At 43.2% G+C, this 19,931-nt stretch overlaps 1 protein-coding gene across 4 annotated transcripts in view; it reads left to right on the top strand.

Moving 5' to 3' along the window:
* Positions 1-14,575, top strand: part of EXT2 (exostosin glycosyltransferase 2) — a 300,617-nt gene extending 286,042 nt beyond the window's left edge. For all 4 annotated transcript variants that reach the window (XM_068123895.2, XM_068123894.2, XM_068123892.2 and 1 more), the window contains one exon: positions 13,950-14,575. In XM_068123895.2, the coding sequence (XP_067979996.1) occupies positions 13,950-14,088 (139 nt within the window). In that variant the 3' untranslated portion in view covers positions 14,089-14,575. The remainder of the gene's footprint in view (positions 1-13,949) is intronic.
* The last annotated feature ends 5,356 nt before the right edge of the window (positions 14,576-19,931 follow it).

Genomic DNA, 19,931 nt, shown 5'->3' with positions numbered 1-19,931 from the left:
TGATGCAATGTCTCTCTATCACCAGTTATCTGGTGCTCATTTTGCGGACCTCAGAAGGATAAACAGTAGGAGTTAATTAAAATTAACGCCCCACCGGGCGTTAATTAAACGGGATTCGAACTTGGGACCTTCGGACCTTCGGATCCCAAGCCCTCCACCCTAAGCATTAGGCCAACACCAGGTGATCATATGGAGATAACAAGCAACAACACATACCTGTGCAAAAGTCTTCGACATTTTGCATTTTTCTACTCTGAAGCAGAAGGAAAGTAAAACTTTTTGTTCAATGGAAATGCACCTTTTTGTACACACACGTTTAGTTTCTAACACTCGGTTGAGACTGTTGGAAAAACTAGATTGGATTGGAATGCAACAAAATGGAAAAGTGGAAATGCCAACAGCAGATTAGAGTAGTGGAGAGTAGAGTGGAGTAGAGCAGGGTATAGAAGAGTGGAGAAGAGTATAGTAGATTAGAGCAGAGTAGAGAAGCGTAGAGCACAGGAGAGTAGAGTAGAGCAAATCAAAGCAGAGAAGAGCATGAAAATGACATCAAGGGTAGCTGGAAAAATGACTCATCGGGGGAAGACGCTGCACACAAGCTGAAACACAAGAAGAAGAAGGGAAAAACGGGGATGAAACCAAAAAAAAGTATAAACCAACACCAACCGACAAACCGACAAACAAAAAGAGCAGAGGGAGGGTGGTAGATGCTAAACTTGTGAAAGGAGACTGCTTGGGAATGGAGTCATTTGAGGTAGAGGAGATCATGAGTATTCTTCGGTAAAATGCCAGGGGCATATAAAAGGCCCCTTTATATGGTATGTACCATGTGGCAAACTACATAGAAGAAGGGACATTCCATGACTTGTGGAAAATTCCAGACGATAGAAAATAAGAGGCATTCAAAACATCTCGTGTGCATGCTGGACTACCCTTGTGTTCTTAGGAGGAACCAAGTAATGCTCGAGGAAAGTTCATAAAGGGGCGCCCTACATATATCGGTTTAAAACCTGTCAGTACGTAAAGCTGTAAGAATCAAATTGGGGCCCCTTTATATGAACTCCGGGGACTTTGTCGGTGAAGGCATAAAAAAAGAAAAAAATATGTCGGGATGAAATTCAACAAAAAAACAAGGAAGCAAGGAATGACAAAGTAGGAATGACACCACGGTACGACACTGCAATCCTTATACGGATTTCCATCACGACATATTTTTATATCTACCATATAAAGCACAATGTGTATTTGTGTGATGTGTGTCCCCCTTCATAAAGGTGGGTTTTAAAGGCTTTGAGTAGTGCTTTAGGAGGGATTTGAGTGGGGGTTTTAATAGTCCAGGAACCAGTTTTCAAGAGAGGCCTAGAAAATGAGTTTCGTGCAACACCCACTACACAGTTGGTTTGTCATTTCAGGGTGCTTGGGATACATCTGCAGAACGAATCCAGCCCTGATGTACAGTGAAATTGTGGCAGCAACAATAAACGGCAGCCACTTTTCTATTCAGGGGGTCGCGTAAAGCTCGAAATTGACGATTTTTTTTTTGTATTTTTGTTTTTTCAGCTCTTCCAATAGGGATTCTTCAACATTATAATTAAAAGGATAGTGGGGAGTATGATGGGATTTTCGTTCAAGTATGATTTAAAAAAAATAATTATTATACCTTGTATTATACCCAAAACACACAAAATCGCTGAAATATGTAGTTTTTGCTTTTCGACTGTAATTATGCAATATCATCTTTATGTTGTTCAAATGCATTTATGGTTGTAATACGATATATCTTTATGATCTTTTCAAGAAACAAAATTGGACAATCCTTAAGTAAAGTCAGAAAAATATAGATTTCATTTCCCCTTAAATCATCAACCCCACTCCTGTTATGACCAAAAGTCCACAAGTAATCTCAGCAAAAATATCTCACCAGGTCAAATCTGGCTGCGTATCATAACCATAATAATAATAATAATAATAATTCATTTATTTTGTATAGCGCTTTTCCAGAAGCCCAAAGGCGCTTTGACAGAGTGGAAAACATAATGCATAACAATACATGAAAACAACAATTGCAAAAAGACAAGAATCAAGAAAACAAACAGCAGCGATATACGGCATATATATAAGACAAGAATCAAAAAGACAAGACAAGAATCAATAGGGAAATATTTAAAGCAAAAGGAGGGAGAAGGAGAAGAGATAGTCAGGGGTTAAATGCTGTGGGTTGAATGTTGAATGCAGCGTTGAACAGGTGGGTCTTTAGTGATGTTTTGAATGTGGTGAGTGAGGAGGAGTCTCTGATGGTGTGAGGTAGTGAGTTCCAGAGGGTGGGAGCAGCGATGGAGAAGGCCCTGTCCCCCCAGGATCTGAATTTGGTCCGGATGGAGGGGGTCAGGAGGTTGGTACCAGCAGAGCGGAGGTTGCGGGTGGGAGTGTGTCTGGAGAGGAGGTCAGCCAGGTAGGATGGGGCCAGGTTATGGAGGGCTTTGTATGTCAAGAGGAGGATTTTGTACTGGATTCTCTGGGGGATGGGGAGCCAGTGAAGCTTGTAAAGGACGGGGGTGATGTGGTCACGGGTCCGGGAATGAGTGAGTAGACGGGCAGCGGAGTTCTGAATGTATTGGAGTTTATTGGTGATTTTTGAGGGTGAACCATAGAGGAGGCTATTGCAGTAGTCCAGACGGGAGGTGATGAAGGCGTGGATGAGGGTTTCTGCAGCCGTGGAGGAGAGGGATGAGCGGAGACGGGCAATGTTTTTCAGGTGAAAGAAGGCTGACTTTGTGATCTGTTTAGTGTATTTGTCGAAGGAAAGGGTTTGGTCAAAGATGACGCCAAGATTCCGGATGTGAGGGGAGGTGGATACTGGGATACCGTCGATGTTGAGGGCAAAGTTATGGGTGGATTTTGTGAGCGTTTTTGGGCCAATGATGATTATTTCAGATTTATCACAGTTAAGCTTGAGGAAGTTGATTTGAAGCCAGGATTTTATTTCAGTGATGCAGTTTGTCAGGATAGAGTGGGTGTCGGTGGAGACGGACTTGGTGGAGATGAAAAGCTGGATGTCATCGGCGAAGCAGTGGAATTGGAGACCATGACGGCGGATTAAGTGACCGAGCGGGGACAGGTAAAGGATGAAGAGGAGGGGGCCAAGAACTGAACCTTGGGGGACACCTTGGGGGAGGGGAGCAGTGGGGGATTTGCAGTTATTGATGGAGATGAACTGGCATCTGTCAGAGAGGTATGATTTAATCCAAGAGAGGGCAGTGCCGGTGACGTTAAAGGTGGATTCAAGTCGGGTGAGGAGGATAGTGTGATCGATGGTGTCAAAGGCAGCGCTGAGGTCGAGGAGGACGAGAATGTTGAGGTTGCCAGCGTCAGAGGAGAGGAGAAGGTCGTTGGTGATTTTGAGGAGAGCCGTTTCAGTACTGTGGTTGGAGCGGAATCCGGATTGGAATGTTTCATACAAGTTATTGGCAGAGAGATGATGTTTGAGTTGAGTGGCTACAGCGCGTTCCAAAACTTTTGACAGAAAGGGTAGGTTGGAGATGGGTCTGAAGTTGTTTAGGGTGTCAGGGTTTAGACCAGGTTTTTTTAGAATGGGGGTAACAGCAGCAATTTTGAGGGAAGGTGGGACGATGCCTGTAGACAGGGAGGAGTTTATTGTTGCAATGATAAGTGGAGAGAGAGCAGGGAGGGAGGCTTTGACAAAGCTGGAGGGGATGGGGTCAAGAGTGCAGGTGGCAGTTTTCATTCCTATGAGGAGTTCAGAGAGGTCAGTAGGAGAGATTGGGGAGAACCGAGACAGGGGATGGCAGGACAAGGGGGGGCAGGTGGTTGGAGGGGGAGCGGGTGCGGCGGTGGTCAAGCTGTTGTAGATGTTGTCAATTTTGCGTTGGAAGAAAGAGAGGAAGGAGATGCAGTTGTCTACTGTGAATGACTGGGTGGTGGTGTTCAGGGGGCGGAGGAGTTTGTTTATTGTCGAGAAGAGTGCTTTTGGGTTTCCGGAGCCAGAGTGGATAATTTGAGAGTAGTAGGCAGAGCGGGCGCGGGAGAGGGCATCTTTGTAGTGTTGTATGTGGTCCTTGTAGGCTTGGGAGTGAACTGTGAGACCCGTTTTATTGCGGAGTCTTTCAAGTTGGCGAGCACGAGTTTTCATCAGGTGGAGTTCAGGGGTAAACCAGGGAGCAGAATGGGTGAAAGAAACTGTTTTGGTTTTTACAGGCGCAAGCTGGTCAAGGCAGGAGGAGAGAGTGTGGTTGTAGTAGTCAGTGAGGTCGGAAGGGGTGTGGAGGTCAATGAAGGGAGAAGTGGACATTTTTTCAGAGAGGGTGGATGAGAATGAGGTAGGTGAAAGAGCGTTTAGCTTACGGAAGTTGATTGTGCGATAATGCCTTGGTGTTGGGGCGGGGATGTTGATGGTCAGAGTGATGGCTAAGTGGTCAGAGAGGGTGAGGTCGGAGCCATAGAGATGGTGCAAATTTAATCCAGTGGAGCAGACAAGGTCCAAAATGTGACCACGGATATGGGTAGGAAAGTCGACATGTTGAGTGAGGTTAAAGCAGGTGAGTAAATCAGTGAAGTCAGTGGTTATTGTGGAGTCAGTGGAGTCCATGTGGATATTGAAATCACCAAGGAGGAGGATTGAGGGGGAGAGGGAACATAGCTGGGTCAGAAAGTAGGAGAAGTCAGACAGGAATGATGGGTGTGGTTTGGGAGGGCGGTAGACGACAGCCATGACTGACTGCGTGTGACCAGAGAGTTTTAAAGCCAGGTGTTCAAATGATGGAGCAGATGAGATGGAGATGAGGTTGGTCTTGATGTCTTGACGGTGGATAACGGCAATTCCACCACCTCGGCCCTCCGAGCGTGGTTTATTGACGTAGGAATATCCATTGGGTGTGGTGAGGTTGAGTGTGTAGTAGTCCAGAGGTTGTTGCCAGGTTTCGGTGAGACAGAGAAAGTCCAGTTTGTTATCCAGGATGTATTCGTTCAGGATGAGGCATTTATTGTTGAGGGACCGGGTGTTGAACAGGGTGAGCTTGATGTTGTTTTGAACAGCAGGGATGAATTCAGGTGATTTAGCCAGGGTTCGTAGGCAAGAGGTGCGATCGTGTGGGTTGCTGTGACCAGGTGCGCTGGGACGAAGAGTGAGAGTGCGCTGAGCCGACCAGAGGACGGGGATGGAGTGACCTGATTGCAAATAAACAAACTTGCGACCGGAGCCACGGTGAATGTACCTGGGTCGTCGGAGGAGTCCATTTGATTTGATGGCAGAGATGCATGATGGGGTGGAGCGGGTATTGAGCAGAAGAAGCCTTGCGGCGGAGTACTTCAGAGCCATGCCAGGCAGGAGCGAAGGGACGAGTACGAGGCCAAGGTCGAGGAGGCAAAGCGGCAAACGCAGCGGCAAACGCAGCGGCAAACGCAGCGGCAAACGACTGCAGCCGCTAATCAAGACCACAGCGGCAAACAAGGCCACAAGGCCACCGGCAAACAAGGCCACGGCCACAAACAACGGGAGCGGGCCTTTCGATTCCGTATTCCGTACCATCAAAAGCAGATTCCGTTATCCAGCCGGAGAACACGCGGCACGTGCGGGTGTGAAAAGGCAGGACAGGTGTGAGATGTCAGGTCAGAAAAGTAGAAGCAGACCCTGTACATCCATCCAGTCGGAGAAGCGGCGAATATGCAACGCCAGCGTCCTCTCGCAACCGAACCCAGTTTCGAACCCGCAACCGAACCATAGTCATTCACTGAAGATTACAATGTTAACGTATAACTGTTATTTGTTGTATTATTAAAATTAACATATTTTGCTACTGAATCATCCTCTAAGTGGTATAAAATCACGAAAATGTCATCATTAATCTTCCTCATCATCACCTGAGTCGCTTGTGGTAGGGTCTTTGTTTCGGTTTTTGCATTGTTCACCTCCCATGCATGTGCAGGCTTCTGTGCATGGCATGTTATTGTTCTTGCAGGCACATACGTGGCTGCGTTGACATGCAGACACTTTACACTTGCACGCGGTCAGCTCAACTAGTCCAACTGGAGCAGGGTCTTTGGTCATGAGGGTGGGCTGGATAGTTCCATCTTCGATGTTCCATCCATTACCATCTGGCTTTGGTAGTGCTTGGTTGGGGAGCAATGACTTCTTCCAGATGAATGACTGATAGTTAGCTCGATAAATGTGTTGCCTAATACTGTCAGATGTTGGTGGTAGGCATTCACTCTTCTGCCTTTTCTGGCAGAACCTCCAATATCTGATTTCGTCCACCGTGTCACCTGCTGCCTGAGCTATTGTGTACAGGGAGCATATGAACCGTTCACAAGCACAGACAGTATCCTCTGTCGGTGGGATAATATCTCCCAGTTGCGACACTTTCTGTTGGTGGTCTTTACCGTCCTGAAGTTTCCTCAAAGCTGTCTTCTTACCAATTCCACTGAAGGCACTCGTCGTGTCACTTCCTGTTAGTGCATGCAATGATGGGAGTGCTTTGCATACTTCTGGACCAATGGCCAAGACTATTTCGTGGATTGGTATGTGTCGTAACTTTTGCTTTATTCCAGTACGAAACCAAAGTTTTTGGCATCTCATTGTGGCGTACATGTGTATGCATATGACTGCAACATCATTATCTGGTGATTGCACGATCACCTGTGGGTGGTCATATGACGCATTGTGAGCATGCAGAAGAAGCCTGGTGTCTGCTTCTTCGTGGTCAGACTCCAGAGGTGAGAGTTTAGTCACATGCCCTCTTACGATCAGCTTGCACTCCTTTCCGTTCTTGAAGCCACCACCGAGGCCCAGCTGATTGCCTAGTGCTAGTTTTTCTGGCGCAGTTTGGCACCATCGATCACATAGGAATGCACATAGATTTGCTTTGTTGTTTGGATTAAGTATATATTTGTCCCATTGTTTAGGTGGAGGTGTACTGGGTCCCAATATCTTAATCTCCAGTTCTGTAGAAGACCCTCGTCGCATGCGTTCTCCGGTCTTGATAGAGTAAGGGTGATCGTAGCGATCAAAGACCACATCTACCCTGTTGCAGTCATTCTTCCCAAATGGTGCTGATATCAGATCATCATACTTCTCTGCCAATTGGCCAAATGTCTTAGTGCCGCCAGATTTCACCATTTGGACCAATGCCATCGCATCAATGACATTAGCAGTGGGTAGTGGTGGCTTCATTATATGGAAGATTTGGCAACACATCAGCTTTTTTCTCCAACTCTGCTAGCAGATCACTCTTCACATTCTTACTCATACTGCCGTCAGAATGTGCCAATGCATAAGGCACAGATGATTGTTCATGTGCGAGGACTTCCTTGAGGTTAACATCACGTGCTTTAGCAACAATGAGTAATCTGCCAAAGATATCTCGATCTGCACGAGATTTGGCAGCTGTCTTGTCTTTTGCTGATTTCATCGTCTTTTTCTTTGCCATTGATGCAAATGTCATGATATTCATGTGTGGCAGTGTGTCCCAGAACCCCTTCTCATTTATGTCGAGGCGTTTGGTAACAAACTCTTTCAGTTGCTCCTGTCCAATATCTCATGCTGTCACTAGGCGCACTGCAACAGCTTGTGAGAGCATCGCACCTGATATGATGTTAATGAGGGGCTGACACTCATCTCCTTCAAGAGTATCAGTGTCGAACGGATTTGTTGCAAGGCCAGATTTTAATATAGACATCAGCTTCTGGACATCTTCTTCGTCTCTCTTTCGCCCGGCCGCACCAGTTTCTTTGTGTGTTCCGATCCTGTCACTGTCTTGAATATCACACATCTCCTTTGTTGCCGATGTAATTGCTGCTCGCTCATGGCTTGTCAAGAACCATCTGTCTAGGGCCTATTGCTTCAGGGTGATACCTACAATCCCTCCTCTCTTCTTAGAGTCAAGGTTGATGGACTGCTCCAGAGCCATGTCAGGCCAGACTCGACTAAATGGCTGGCTGGATCTACAGTCACGTGAAAAAGTAAGTACACCCCATGTAAAGTTTTGACTTTTTAAGCATATTTCAACATACAGCTATTTGATCTTCATTTCAACAATATTGATAGATAAAGGTGATATAATATAACAAATATCATGAAACATTTACATTTTGTAGTCCATTGTATAATTTAAACAAACATAAGTGCAAATTTCGCATGTGGAAAAAGTAAGTACAACCCTGCATTTATCACTACTTCAAATACCTAAAATTAGAATCAGGTGCACCAGCTCAGGTGAAAATGATTAGAACATCGTTAGAGAGGATATTGGAGGAACCTGTCTTATTTAAACCTCAGACATTTAGTTTGGTTTGCTCTTTGTTGTTGAAGTGTGCGGCGTCACCATGCCTCGATCAAAAGAGCTCTCTGGGGCCTTCAGAAAGAAGGTTATAGATGCCTACGAGTCTGGGAAGGGATTTTAAAAGATCTCCAAACAATTTGAAATCAATCATTCGACTGTCTGGAAGATCATCTACAAGTGGAGAAGCTTCCAAACAACTGCCAACTTGTTCAGGCCAGGCCGCCCCAGCAAGTTCAGCCCGAGAGCAGACAGCAAGATGCTGAAAGAAGTCTCTAAGAACCCCAGAATGTCATCACGGGACCTACAGGTAGCTCTTGCCACTGTTGATGTCAAAGTGCACGAGTCTACCATTAGAAAGAGGCTGCACAAATTTGATCTACATGGGAGGTGTGCCAGGAGGAAACCTTTGCTGTCCAGAAAGAACATCAGGGCGAGACTAAAGTTTGCCAATGAACACCGAGGCAAAGACCAGCACTTCTGGAACAATGTGCTCTGGACAGATGAGTCAAAGGTAGAGATATTTGGCCACAGTACCAGAAGACATGTTTGGCGAAAACCAAAGACAGCATTTGACCACAAGAACGTGATACCAACTGTAAACCATGGTGGTGGAAATATTATGCTTCGGGGCAGCTTTGCTGCATCAGGGCCTGGGCAGCTCACCATCATAGAATTCACTATGAATTCTTCATTGTACCAAAGGGTGCTTGAGGATAATGTGAGGCCATCTGTCGGAAAGTTGAAGCTCAACCGAAGGTGGACATTGCAACATGACAATGACCCTAAACATACCAGTAAATCCACCAAGGAATGGCTGAAAAGAAAGAAATGGAGGGTTCTGGAATGGCCAAGTCAAAGCCCGGATCTAAATCCCATCGAGATGATGTGGGGGGATTTGAAACGAGCTGTGCATGCAAGAAACCCCTCAAACATTGCACAGCTGAAAGAATTCTGCATGTAGGAGTGGGCAAAAATTTCTCCCAGTCGATGTCAGAGACTGGTAGACAGTTATAAGAAACGCCTACTTGAGGTTGTTTCTGCCAAAGGGGGCAATACCACCTATTAGAGCCAAGGGTGTACTTACTTTTTCCACATGCGAAATTTGCATTTATGTTTATTTAAATGATACAATGGACTACAAAATGTAAATGTTTCATGATATTTGTTATATTATTTCACCTTTGTCTATCAATATTGTTGAAATGAAGATCAAATAGCTGTATGTTGAAATATGTTGAAAAAGTCAAAACTTTACATGGGGTGTACTTACTTTTTCACGTGACTGTACATACAGCGTGGTTGCCCTTCATGAACTCTTCGTGTACTCCAGGAAACTTCTCTGGTAGTTGATGCATGTCACAAAGGTATATGGGGAGCCATCGTGAGTAATTTGTTCTGTCCATACAATAGAAGTATGAAGTCATCCTAGCTACAGTCGCCAAGTGTAACTCGCAGCATCCTTCTCTCTCAGCATGAATGAATTCAAGAAGCAACTGCACCATCTCGATGTAGGTGTCTCAGAAGGAGAAGAGGTGTGACGCTGTCTTCCCTAGGATAGGATACAACAACATTTTATTTAGGATTGGTATACAAGGTAAGTAAAACATTTGATTTCATTACGCTATTGAAGATCAAAAGAAATGATCTTGAAGATGACACCAAAATCATGTCAACACTTAGGTGTCCAGATATTACACACTTTACCTGCCGTTCTGAAGAGTGACATCAAGTTTTGGACATCCGTCATATCATCACAGACTGTCTGACAACTCTCATGCAGACTGCCCGCATCATTCAGGTTAAAGGAATCCTTGCAAGCATGGATGTGTGTGGCATCCACACCAGTATCGTCGTGTCGTTGGGATAACCACTTGCACTGTTCCTCCCATTGTAACCTCACCATGGCTTCCATGACCAGCTTATGACCTCAAACACCACGGTTGTAAGATTTCCCCTTAAGTCGGTTTGCTGCCATGTTACTTCCATAGGTGCCTGATTCAACAAGAAGGTCTGCCAGTCCCGAATCCTCAAACAACTTCCCAATCACTGCAAGGTAGTTGAGTGCGACATGAAACCCGTCCATTCTGATGACTGTGTCATCAAACTCATCGGGGTGTCGCCACTGTATTTCTTTAGCTTTCATGTAGATTGCCAAGTCGAACGTTATGACACTGTACTCTTGGCCCAGACTGGACATCATCTTCTGTACCTGTTTCATCACAGTGTACATGGTACTAGGTTCGGTGGATGAACCATTGATCATGGGGCAGTAACCAACTTCAGTGATGGATGGTGACACACAAGATACCATGGTGTTGAACCCACTCCAGCCTGGAACTGTCTGTTGATCAGCGTCCATGGGACTGAGCTCAACTTCGAACAGCTTGGTCGAAAGCATACGCACCAATGCCCATGCCAGATCCATTTTGCTGGCATTGTCATCCAGGTAACTTCCACTAGCGTACCACTCTTGTTTGACTGCATTAAAAAATGGTGTGACTGCTGGTTTTTTCCCATAGGTACTGCATTCCAGCATGGCTTGGCATGCTGCTTGGTTATCTAATGTGCGTCGTTTTCCTGAGTGGTCTGTATATGACTTCCTCTGTGGTTATGGACCAAACTGTCCCTGCTGATACAACGCAATAGTTGTGGCATGGGTTGTGTGCTGACCATCTAACGTTTCTTCATTCATATCACATTGTTGTCAGCAGCTGCTTGTATGAACACACCTGGCCAGATGTTTGTGGGGTGACTACATCCAGAAGATTGGACTTGGCAACAACTTCCATAGCTAGGCTGGTATCGACTGCTTCAACTTCTTCATAAGATGAACAGTGGCCCCTGCGGTTGAGTATGTTGATGACTTGTTTCGAACCAGTCAGGTGGCGTAATGACATGGCGAGACTTACATGCTTGGGTGTTTTTACTCTGCCATGTAAAGCGCTGTGTACAATATCTTGGCCAAGCATTATAACATGACGTTCATCTGCTGCATTAGGGTTATCCTCAGTGTATCGTGGTGGAGCTGATTCCTTGCAGATGACACAGCGCAGGAAGTTATATCGACTTTCTGGTAGCATGTCCTTGGACCTCCTCAGATTTAGATCATGAAGACTCAATGGGTGAATTTGGATGCCTGCACAGTCCTTCAAATCGGTCCTGATGATCTGAGCAGCATGGTAAATGGTGCTCATCGGCCCAGCGTCTGCATCGTCATGGCTAACGTATGCTGTATCAGTAGTTGCAGTTTGTCTCTCTTTCAAATGAGCAGCGTTGATAACTTCACATAGTGAGATCTTGCTGGAGTATACCAATTGGGATTTGCTTCGATCCTGCTGTTGATGAAAAACCACACTGCCCTTGAAGTGATTCTGGAGCCTTAGCTTGAGTCTCTGGCTGGTATATATATCTGCTGTTTTAACATCCATACCTGTCAGAATAGTCTTGTTCTTTGCAAGAAGGCTGGTGAGCTCATAGGCCTTTCCTCGCTGGATGCCTTACTTCAACCGAGGACATGAGCTTATTAAAGGCATCTGAATAGACATCTTCTGTGCGCTTCTCTTCCTTGTATGCATGGTACTTGAGGTTCGCCTTGCTTGTATACTGAGCTTTACATGGGTTGTGGTATTTAGCCTCAGCAGATATCAGGTCAATGCCACCTATCTTGGTAAGCATGTCGTCGTCCCCCTTTACATATGCCGATTGCTGTATTGCGGTACATGCATCAAACGTTGTAATATTGTACAGTACCTTGCTCTTTCCATGGTTCTTGCGTTGACAGAAGAGACACAACGACCAGTCCACAGCAGGTGCTGAACTTCTCAGCCGGGTTGTACTTTCGTCAACGTCCTTCAAACAGCAATCCTCTGCTGGCTTTCCATGGACATACTTAAGATTGTGTGAGCTTGTGTACGACTGGTAACATGCACGATGCCAAACAGTTTCCACAGTGTGCAACGTTTCAATAGAAGTCTCGAGACGTTGGTAGGTTTCATCACGTCTGTATTTTGCAGCTGATACAAACTTTGCAATTCCTCCATCACCTGCTTTCCTTAAATCCGAAGCTGTGCTTGTTTGGCAGATGATACATTTTTTCCAATCGATTAGTTTCATGCGTTTTTGTGGTAGAAGTGGGAAAGATTCCTCTGCACTACTCTCGCTCGCCATGCTTAGGTTGTTATGTTCCTTGCTTCTTATTCAGACAACTGCAAAATACAAAGTGCAGTTTCATGTTACAACAATAATATGATATTTCATCACATCAATACTATTTCAACGCATAGACAACTGTGTAAAATGTTTTGACAGCAAAATATTTGGAAATTTCGGGAATTCCTCGAATTAGGCGATATTATTTTTGCATAATTATATGAACAGCTATGACATGCGAAATATAAAACTATTTTATAACATACACATATAGACGTCTCATACTCATGAATGAAACTTTCACAACAAAATTGGATGTATCTTGCCTGTAGGGGCTAAGAGAAAAAATAAATAAATGAAATCCGTCAAAATCTCAGATTTATGCTTCAGACACCACCCCCTCATAGAAAAGTGGCTGCCATTTATTGTTGCTGCCACAATTAAACTGTACATCAGGGCTGGATTTGTTCTATAGATGTTCCCCAATCACCTGGAAGTGACAAACCAAATGTGTAGTGGGTGTTGCACGAAACCATTTTGAGCAGATTCTGGCTCCTGGACTATAATGGGCAATCATTGAACACGAATGTGTGTACACCAGTTAAAAGACCTCAAAGTCTCCGAGGACCCAAAATACCCCAAGGACCTAGAAGACCCAAAAGACCCAAACAATCCCCAGGATCCAAATGATCCAGAGGACCCAAAGGAACCCAAGGACCAAGAAGAGCCCAAGGACTCTGAAGACCAAAATACCCCAAAGATCCCGAAGACCCTGAAAGACCCTGAAAACTGAAAAGATCGTCAAGACCCAGAAGAACCAAAAGACCACAAACACCCAAAAAACCATGAAGACCCAAAAGACCGCAAAGACCACAAAGACCAAAAACACCCTGGTGACTGAAAGAATCAAAAAGACCCCGAATACCCTTAAATACCTTGAGGACCCAGTGGACCCCAATACCCAAATTACCCCAAAGACCCTTAAATACCCCAAAGACGCAGAGGACTGAAAAGACACAAATGACACAAATGACACAAAAGACCCCGAGCACCCAAAAGACCCCCAGGACTCTGAAAACCCCAAAGAAGAGTAAATATGTCTCTTACATTGGAAATGTAGACGGTGGCTTACAAACCGAGCCTCAAGGTTGGTGTACAGAAGCGATTTTTTTAAATCACAATAAATACAAGGCACAGGGAGGTGAAATTTGCTGCACATAATGTGCAATGTGCGCAGAGTAAATCAAGTGTTCAATTACGTCTGTAGAATGTCGAACAAATAAAGATGATATAAGCACACCTGACACTAGGCCCAGACTTTGGCACGCTCACATGGGTGCACCTTCAAATAAACTGTTCGAACCACCAATTTTTGATGGACTTTATACTAGTCCAGTACCTTTCGTTTGAGTTTTGTCCTTACCATCTTGATTATTACGTGTCTATATCCATTATAATGTGTGCAATTTGAACAAAATTCTTCTTGTGTTGTGATGATGTCCCCAGGTCGGAGTGCATCAACAAGTTTGTGTCGGTGTTTGGTATGATGCCTTTGCGGAGCGTCGAGCATCGTGCTGACCCCGTTTTGTACAAGGATGATTTCCCCGAGAAGCTGAAAAGCTTCCCCAACATTGGCAGTCTTTAGTGTAAACGGTGAATATTTAGCGGTGGTGAGGTGGGCAGATCATACATAATCTGATTTATAATGGCTCGAATGCCTCATCAAATTGTTTGGTTTTTTTTTTCTATTTTTTGTATTGCGTTTCTTCCATCAGGTTAAAAATGGTTTGTTGCTAGATGCGGATAACAGAGCGAGTGATTTTCAGATAATTTCACCACTCTTCGGGACAAACCCTGGTTGACGTAGGGAAAGTACAATGGAATCGTAGTCTTTACAGATGATATGAACGGTGCATTTTTTTCAATTCAAATTTTATTCGGTATTTTTCTTTTTTGGACGAAGGGCTAATGCTCAATGTTCAGAGCACCTGTTTCGTTTCCCCAAGGCGTAAACATACTCGTTTTTAAATTTGGTAAAATGCATTAACTGTGATGAATAGGTGGTCATATTTTATTGCTGTTATGATTTCTGTTTTTATTTGTAACACCGACAAATACACGTTTATAGAGAATCTCCAGCGAAGGAATGAGTTTGTGCCCCTTGTGGTGTTGTGGATTACTTTTTGAGGTTGTCGAGGTGGCTCCGCAAATAGAAATGAACACGAGCCTTTGTCATGTCAAGCTTATAGTCAGCTCTCATTTGTGCAGCAAACAAGCAAATGACCACTCATTTGGTCATTGAGGTGAGATTTTAAAATCTATTGAACAAAAAAACAAGTTTAATATCATTCGAAAGCATCAACTACACCCAAACGTTTACCCAACAATAATTTTCTTTACATATGAAGAATTCAAATGTGTTCCTGCATGTTTTATTTACTCTTCTCTTTTATTGCTACTTGCTCCATCCAATAATAATTAAGCACACATTTGACAATGCATCTTAATTTAAATGTTGAAAAAGCAAGGAACAGTGTTTGTCCCGTCAGCTTATTCATGTGTTACACATGCTATAATCCTCCAACGTCTTTGACATCCCATTATTAGAACCTTCTTTTGAGGCCGGCTGGGTGACATATTTAGCCAAGTCTTTCATGAAGTGGCTGGCCGTGCCTGACCTTTGATTGAAAGTGACAAGAATTTGGGATTTGGCCCGGGTGCGAGTGATAGTTTGCCTCATCTTCGTGATTAACACTGTGGGATCATAAAAATATACACCAGCGACTAGTGTGAACAGATGGTTCTTTCAAGCTAATGTCCTTCCAAATGATGGCGCACGGGTTGATTAATGCCTCGCCCTGCATGCCAACCACCAGTGCAGCGGCTTATACCGAGAGTCAAGATTCAAACTCAGCTAGATGACTCAAAAGGTGAGTGCCCTTACCTTCCTTCGTCGCTATCCTGCCAGCCCTAAACATTTTATAATTACCTTATAATGTTTCAAGAGCCTTGTAATTGTTTGGTTTCTTTGGAGTGAGGGTTGCATCAATCAGTCTCTGAAGATAAAACCGATTTCAGTTGTGGTTTTTCAGTTGTGCAGATGTTCATGGATATTGATGAGTCACGTTACAATTTTTCCCATTTTGAAGCCCGATCTTTGGAGCAGCCATTTGTTGGTAAAGTTTTGGCATTGTCTTAATCGCAGGAGATTTGAGATATATATGTACCTTTTGTGGCAAACTGAAAGTTGACTTTGAGAGCTACAGCTGTACATACAACAATGTAATATCTACCTTTGTAACCCTGGGGTGTTCATGACGAACTTTTTAGTTGCAGGTTTTGACATTTGAAAGTATATCATGGTCCAATTTCCGTAAACATGTTGCAAGTTAAATGTGGGAATGCAATCTTAGCATCTATTTATGCATTTGTAATAATACTTTGAGTGACCAGAGTAAAACAAGAGGACTTTAATTTGGAAAGTGATACAGGAGTTTCAGTTTACGAACATTTACACTCGTTCTAAATATTATCAGATAAACAGGCACGGATCATTGATGCGTTAAAGAACCAATTAGAGTATTTATTTATTTATTTATATACTTTATTTATATATTTATTTATATATATATTTTTTTATTCCAATATTATATTTATATTTCTTTATTTATATATTTATTTATATACACACTGTGTGTGTGTGTGTGTGTGTGTGTGTGTGTGTGTGTGTGTGTGTGTGTGTGTGTGTGTGTGTGTGTGTGTGTGTGTGTGTGTGTGTGTGTGTGTGTGTGTTTTTTTGTTTTTTTTTACCCAGTCAACCACTCACGTCTCTCACTTGTAGTTGGAGGGAACAATCATTCAGCTCTCACCTAATCATACAAATCTAATACATATCGGTATAGCTAATACATAAAGATCTCTATAACCGCTGACTGAATGATATGAAATTTTAATACCTTCTAGGTGCGGTTTCATACTGATGAAAGTCATACTGATGATGCAGTCATAGTCATACTACGTCATAATCATACTGATGCAACTCAAAACCAATATCCCACGAAAAATCAAAAACCCATCAGAAAATGTCCATAAACGAAAATGTCCTCAAATAAAAGTAGGCCGGTGCAGACTCGGTCTGCTCAAAGCGAGTCATGTGACCCAAGACAATGCAGCTCACAAATGAACTGGTTGCTGGCAACGCTAACACGATCCTCCGCCTCTTATTTTATAATTTTTGCCTTATTCACATGAAAAATACTGTAGCTGTAAACTTTTAAGTAAAAAAGCTCTTTCTAATCATCAATTCTTGATTTACTTACAAAATGCCACTACAAACCATTCCATAAAGTATATAATGCTTGTATTTATTATGTATGCACATAGGATTGCACCGGAGTAGTTGCTTGCAGTGTGCAAGCATGGTGTGTGTGTGTGTGTGTGTGTGTGTGTGTGTGTGTGTGTGTGTGTGTGTGTGTGTGTGTGTGTGTGTGTGTGTGTGTGTGTGTGTGTGTGTGTGTGTGTGTGTCTATATATATATATATATATATATATATATATATATATATATATATATATATATATATAGATATATATATATATATATATATATATATATATATATATATATATATATATTTTAGGGTGGTCCCCAAATGAATGGGAAAAAATTAAATTCATAAAAACATTATGACCACCCTGCCATTTTTTTTTACATAGACTTAAAGAAGTTAACATACAAAATTTCAGCAAAATTGGTTAATATTTCGAGGTGCCACAAGATCATGCTTTTCTGTTGGCACAAAGAGATGGACGAAGAGGCTACCTCGGTTCGATTGATATGGAACTTGCTGCAAAAGAAGAGAGAATTGAAAAGCGGAAACAAGAGGAGCAAGCTCGACCTGACAAGGCTAAACTGTCAGCTTCTGCAACTTCAGGGACATCTAGAGTTGGAACATTTTACCAAGAGGAGAACTCAACGTCATCCGAGACTGAACAATGTGAACATTCCACCTCTTCAGAAGTTGCATCACCACTAAAACGGAGATGTACACACACGACTAGAGCTTGAGCCAAGAACATTATATCTCCAGCACTAGCAAAAGCCCTAGACCGAACCAAAGTGAGCGACAGAGCTGCTGTTCATATCATTGCTGCAACAGCTCAAAGTTTAGGCCACAATGTGGCTGAATTGGCCATTAATCGGAAAACTATCCGCCAGTCAAGAAGGACATTAAGATTAGATGCTGCTACTTCTGATAAGAACACTTGCAATCTGGACCCAGAAGTTAAAGTTGTTGTCCACTGGGATGGGAAGCTACTCCCGGACACAGCAGGGGGCCAGGACAAATACGATCGGTTGCCAGTGCTTGTATCCTATGATGGTACAGATAGGTTTCCGGGTGTCCCAAAGTTGCCAACTGGATCTGGAGAATCAATGGCCGTTGCAGTCAAACAAACTCTGAATGAATGGAAACTAGAAGACAAAGTTGTGGCAATGGGTTTTGATACAACTAGCAGCAACACAGGACGCTGGGAGGAGCGTGTCACCTCCTCGAGGTCCAACTGGAAAAGGAACTTCTGTGGTTGGCGTGCCGGCACCATATACTTGAACTAGTGATTGGTGCAGTATTTGACAATGCAATGGGACCTTCATCTGGGCCTGAAACACGGATTTTCAAGCGGTTTCAAGCACACTGGCCAGAGGTAGTGCAAGACACTTATGAAACTGCAGCAAGTGACCCTTCAATGGAGGTTCATATTGCACCAGAATGTGATTCTTTGCTGATTTCTGCAAAGAAATACCTCCATACACTACAACCAAGAGACAATTACCGAGACTTTTTGGAATTAATTGTACTCTTCCTTGGTGGAATGCCAGACCGGGGTCGTTTGGTTTTCAGAAAGCCTGGAGCTTTCCACAGAGCCAGGTATATGGCCAAAGTCCTTTATTCTCTTAAGATTTGGATGTTTCGGTCACAGTTCAAACTGACAGCACGGGAAAAGAACGGGCTTGCAGAAGTCGTGATGTTCACAGTCTTGGCATACTTCAGAGCCTGGTTTGAGGCACCGGTAGCCGTTTCAGCACCAGCCAATGATCTAGCCTTCTTGAAAAAGCTGAAAGCGTATGCCTCCGTCAACAATAGTGTCTCCAAGGTGACGTGCAGAAAATTCCTCAACCACCTTTGGTACTTGAGTGAAGAAGTCGTGGGTTTTGCGTTCTTCGATGATGGTATTGATGAAGAAACAACGCAGCGGATGGTCAATAACCTGGAAAAGCCTGAACAAGGCAGTCGCACCATCAAAGCTAGCTTGACAATGGAGGAAATTGAAGAAAGTGACATGGCAGACTTTGTTTCAGCAAGGACAATGCAGTTCTTCAAATCTCTGAATTTGTCCACCGATTTCTTGTCCTTGGCACCGTCATTGTGGCATTCTGATGATGGCTACTGTGAGGGACAAAAGAAAGCAACACAGTTGAGAGTATTAAATGACACAGCTGAGAGAGGTGTTGCTCTCATTCAAGACTACATTCATTTCCTCACAAAAGATGAAGAGCAAAGGCAATGCCTTCTTCAAGTGGTGGCCAACCACCGAAAGAACTTCCCTGATGCAAAGAAAAAGACTTGTTGCTGGGTTGTAAGAACTCGAATAAGATCTGAATAGGCCTCTGCTGTGGTCAGTTATGAGAGAAAAAGTTTAGTTGTCACAGACACATTTTAGGCATTGCTATAAAGCTTTTTTAGTTGAACAAAAGTGGTTAATTTGATGCATCGTTTGTATTAACATTAAATAACAAATACACTATAGTGTACTGTATACTGTTGTGAGCTCAATCTGCAATGGCTTTGTGGCACCTCTAAACGTTGACCAATCTATACCAAATTTTGTATTCTAACTTCTTTCAGACTATGTAAAGAAATGGCAAGGTGGTTGCAATACAATCTTCAACATCATTTTTCGGGACCACCCTTATATATGTGTGTGTGTGTGTGTGTGTGTGTGTGTGTATATATATATATATATATATATATATATATATATATATATATATATATACATACACACACACACACACACACACACACACACACACACACACACACACACACACAGTCACGTGAAAAAGTAAGTACACCCCATGTAAAGTTTTGACTTTTTCAACATACAGCTATTTGATCTTCATTTCAACAATATTGACAGATAAAGGTGATATAGTATAACAAATATCATGAAACATTTACATTTTGTAGTCCATTGTATAATTTAAACAAACATAAATGCAAATTTCGCATGTGGAAAAAGTAAGTACACCCCGACATTTATCACTACTTCAAATACCTAAAATTAGAATCAGGTGCACCAGCTCAGGTGCAAATGATTAGAACATCGTGAGAGAGGATCTTGGAGGAACCTGTCTTATTTAAACCTCAGACATTTCGTTTGGTTTGCTCTTTGTTGTTGAAGTGTGCGGCGTCACCATGCCTAGAT

The sequence above is a fragment of the Myxine glutinosa genome, chromosome 8 (genome assembly GCF_964187855.1).
Source record: "Myxine glutinosa chromosome 8, kmMyxGlut1.1, whole genome shotgun sequence".
NCBI lineage: Eukaryota > Metazoa > Chordata > Myxini > Myxiniformes > Myxinidae > Myxine > Myxine glutinosa.
The sequence above is the reverse complement of the archived record's forward strand: the minus strand, read 5'-3'. Positions and strand labels throughout refer to the sequence as shown.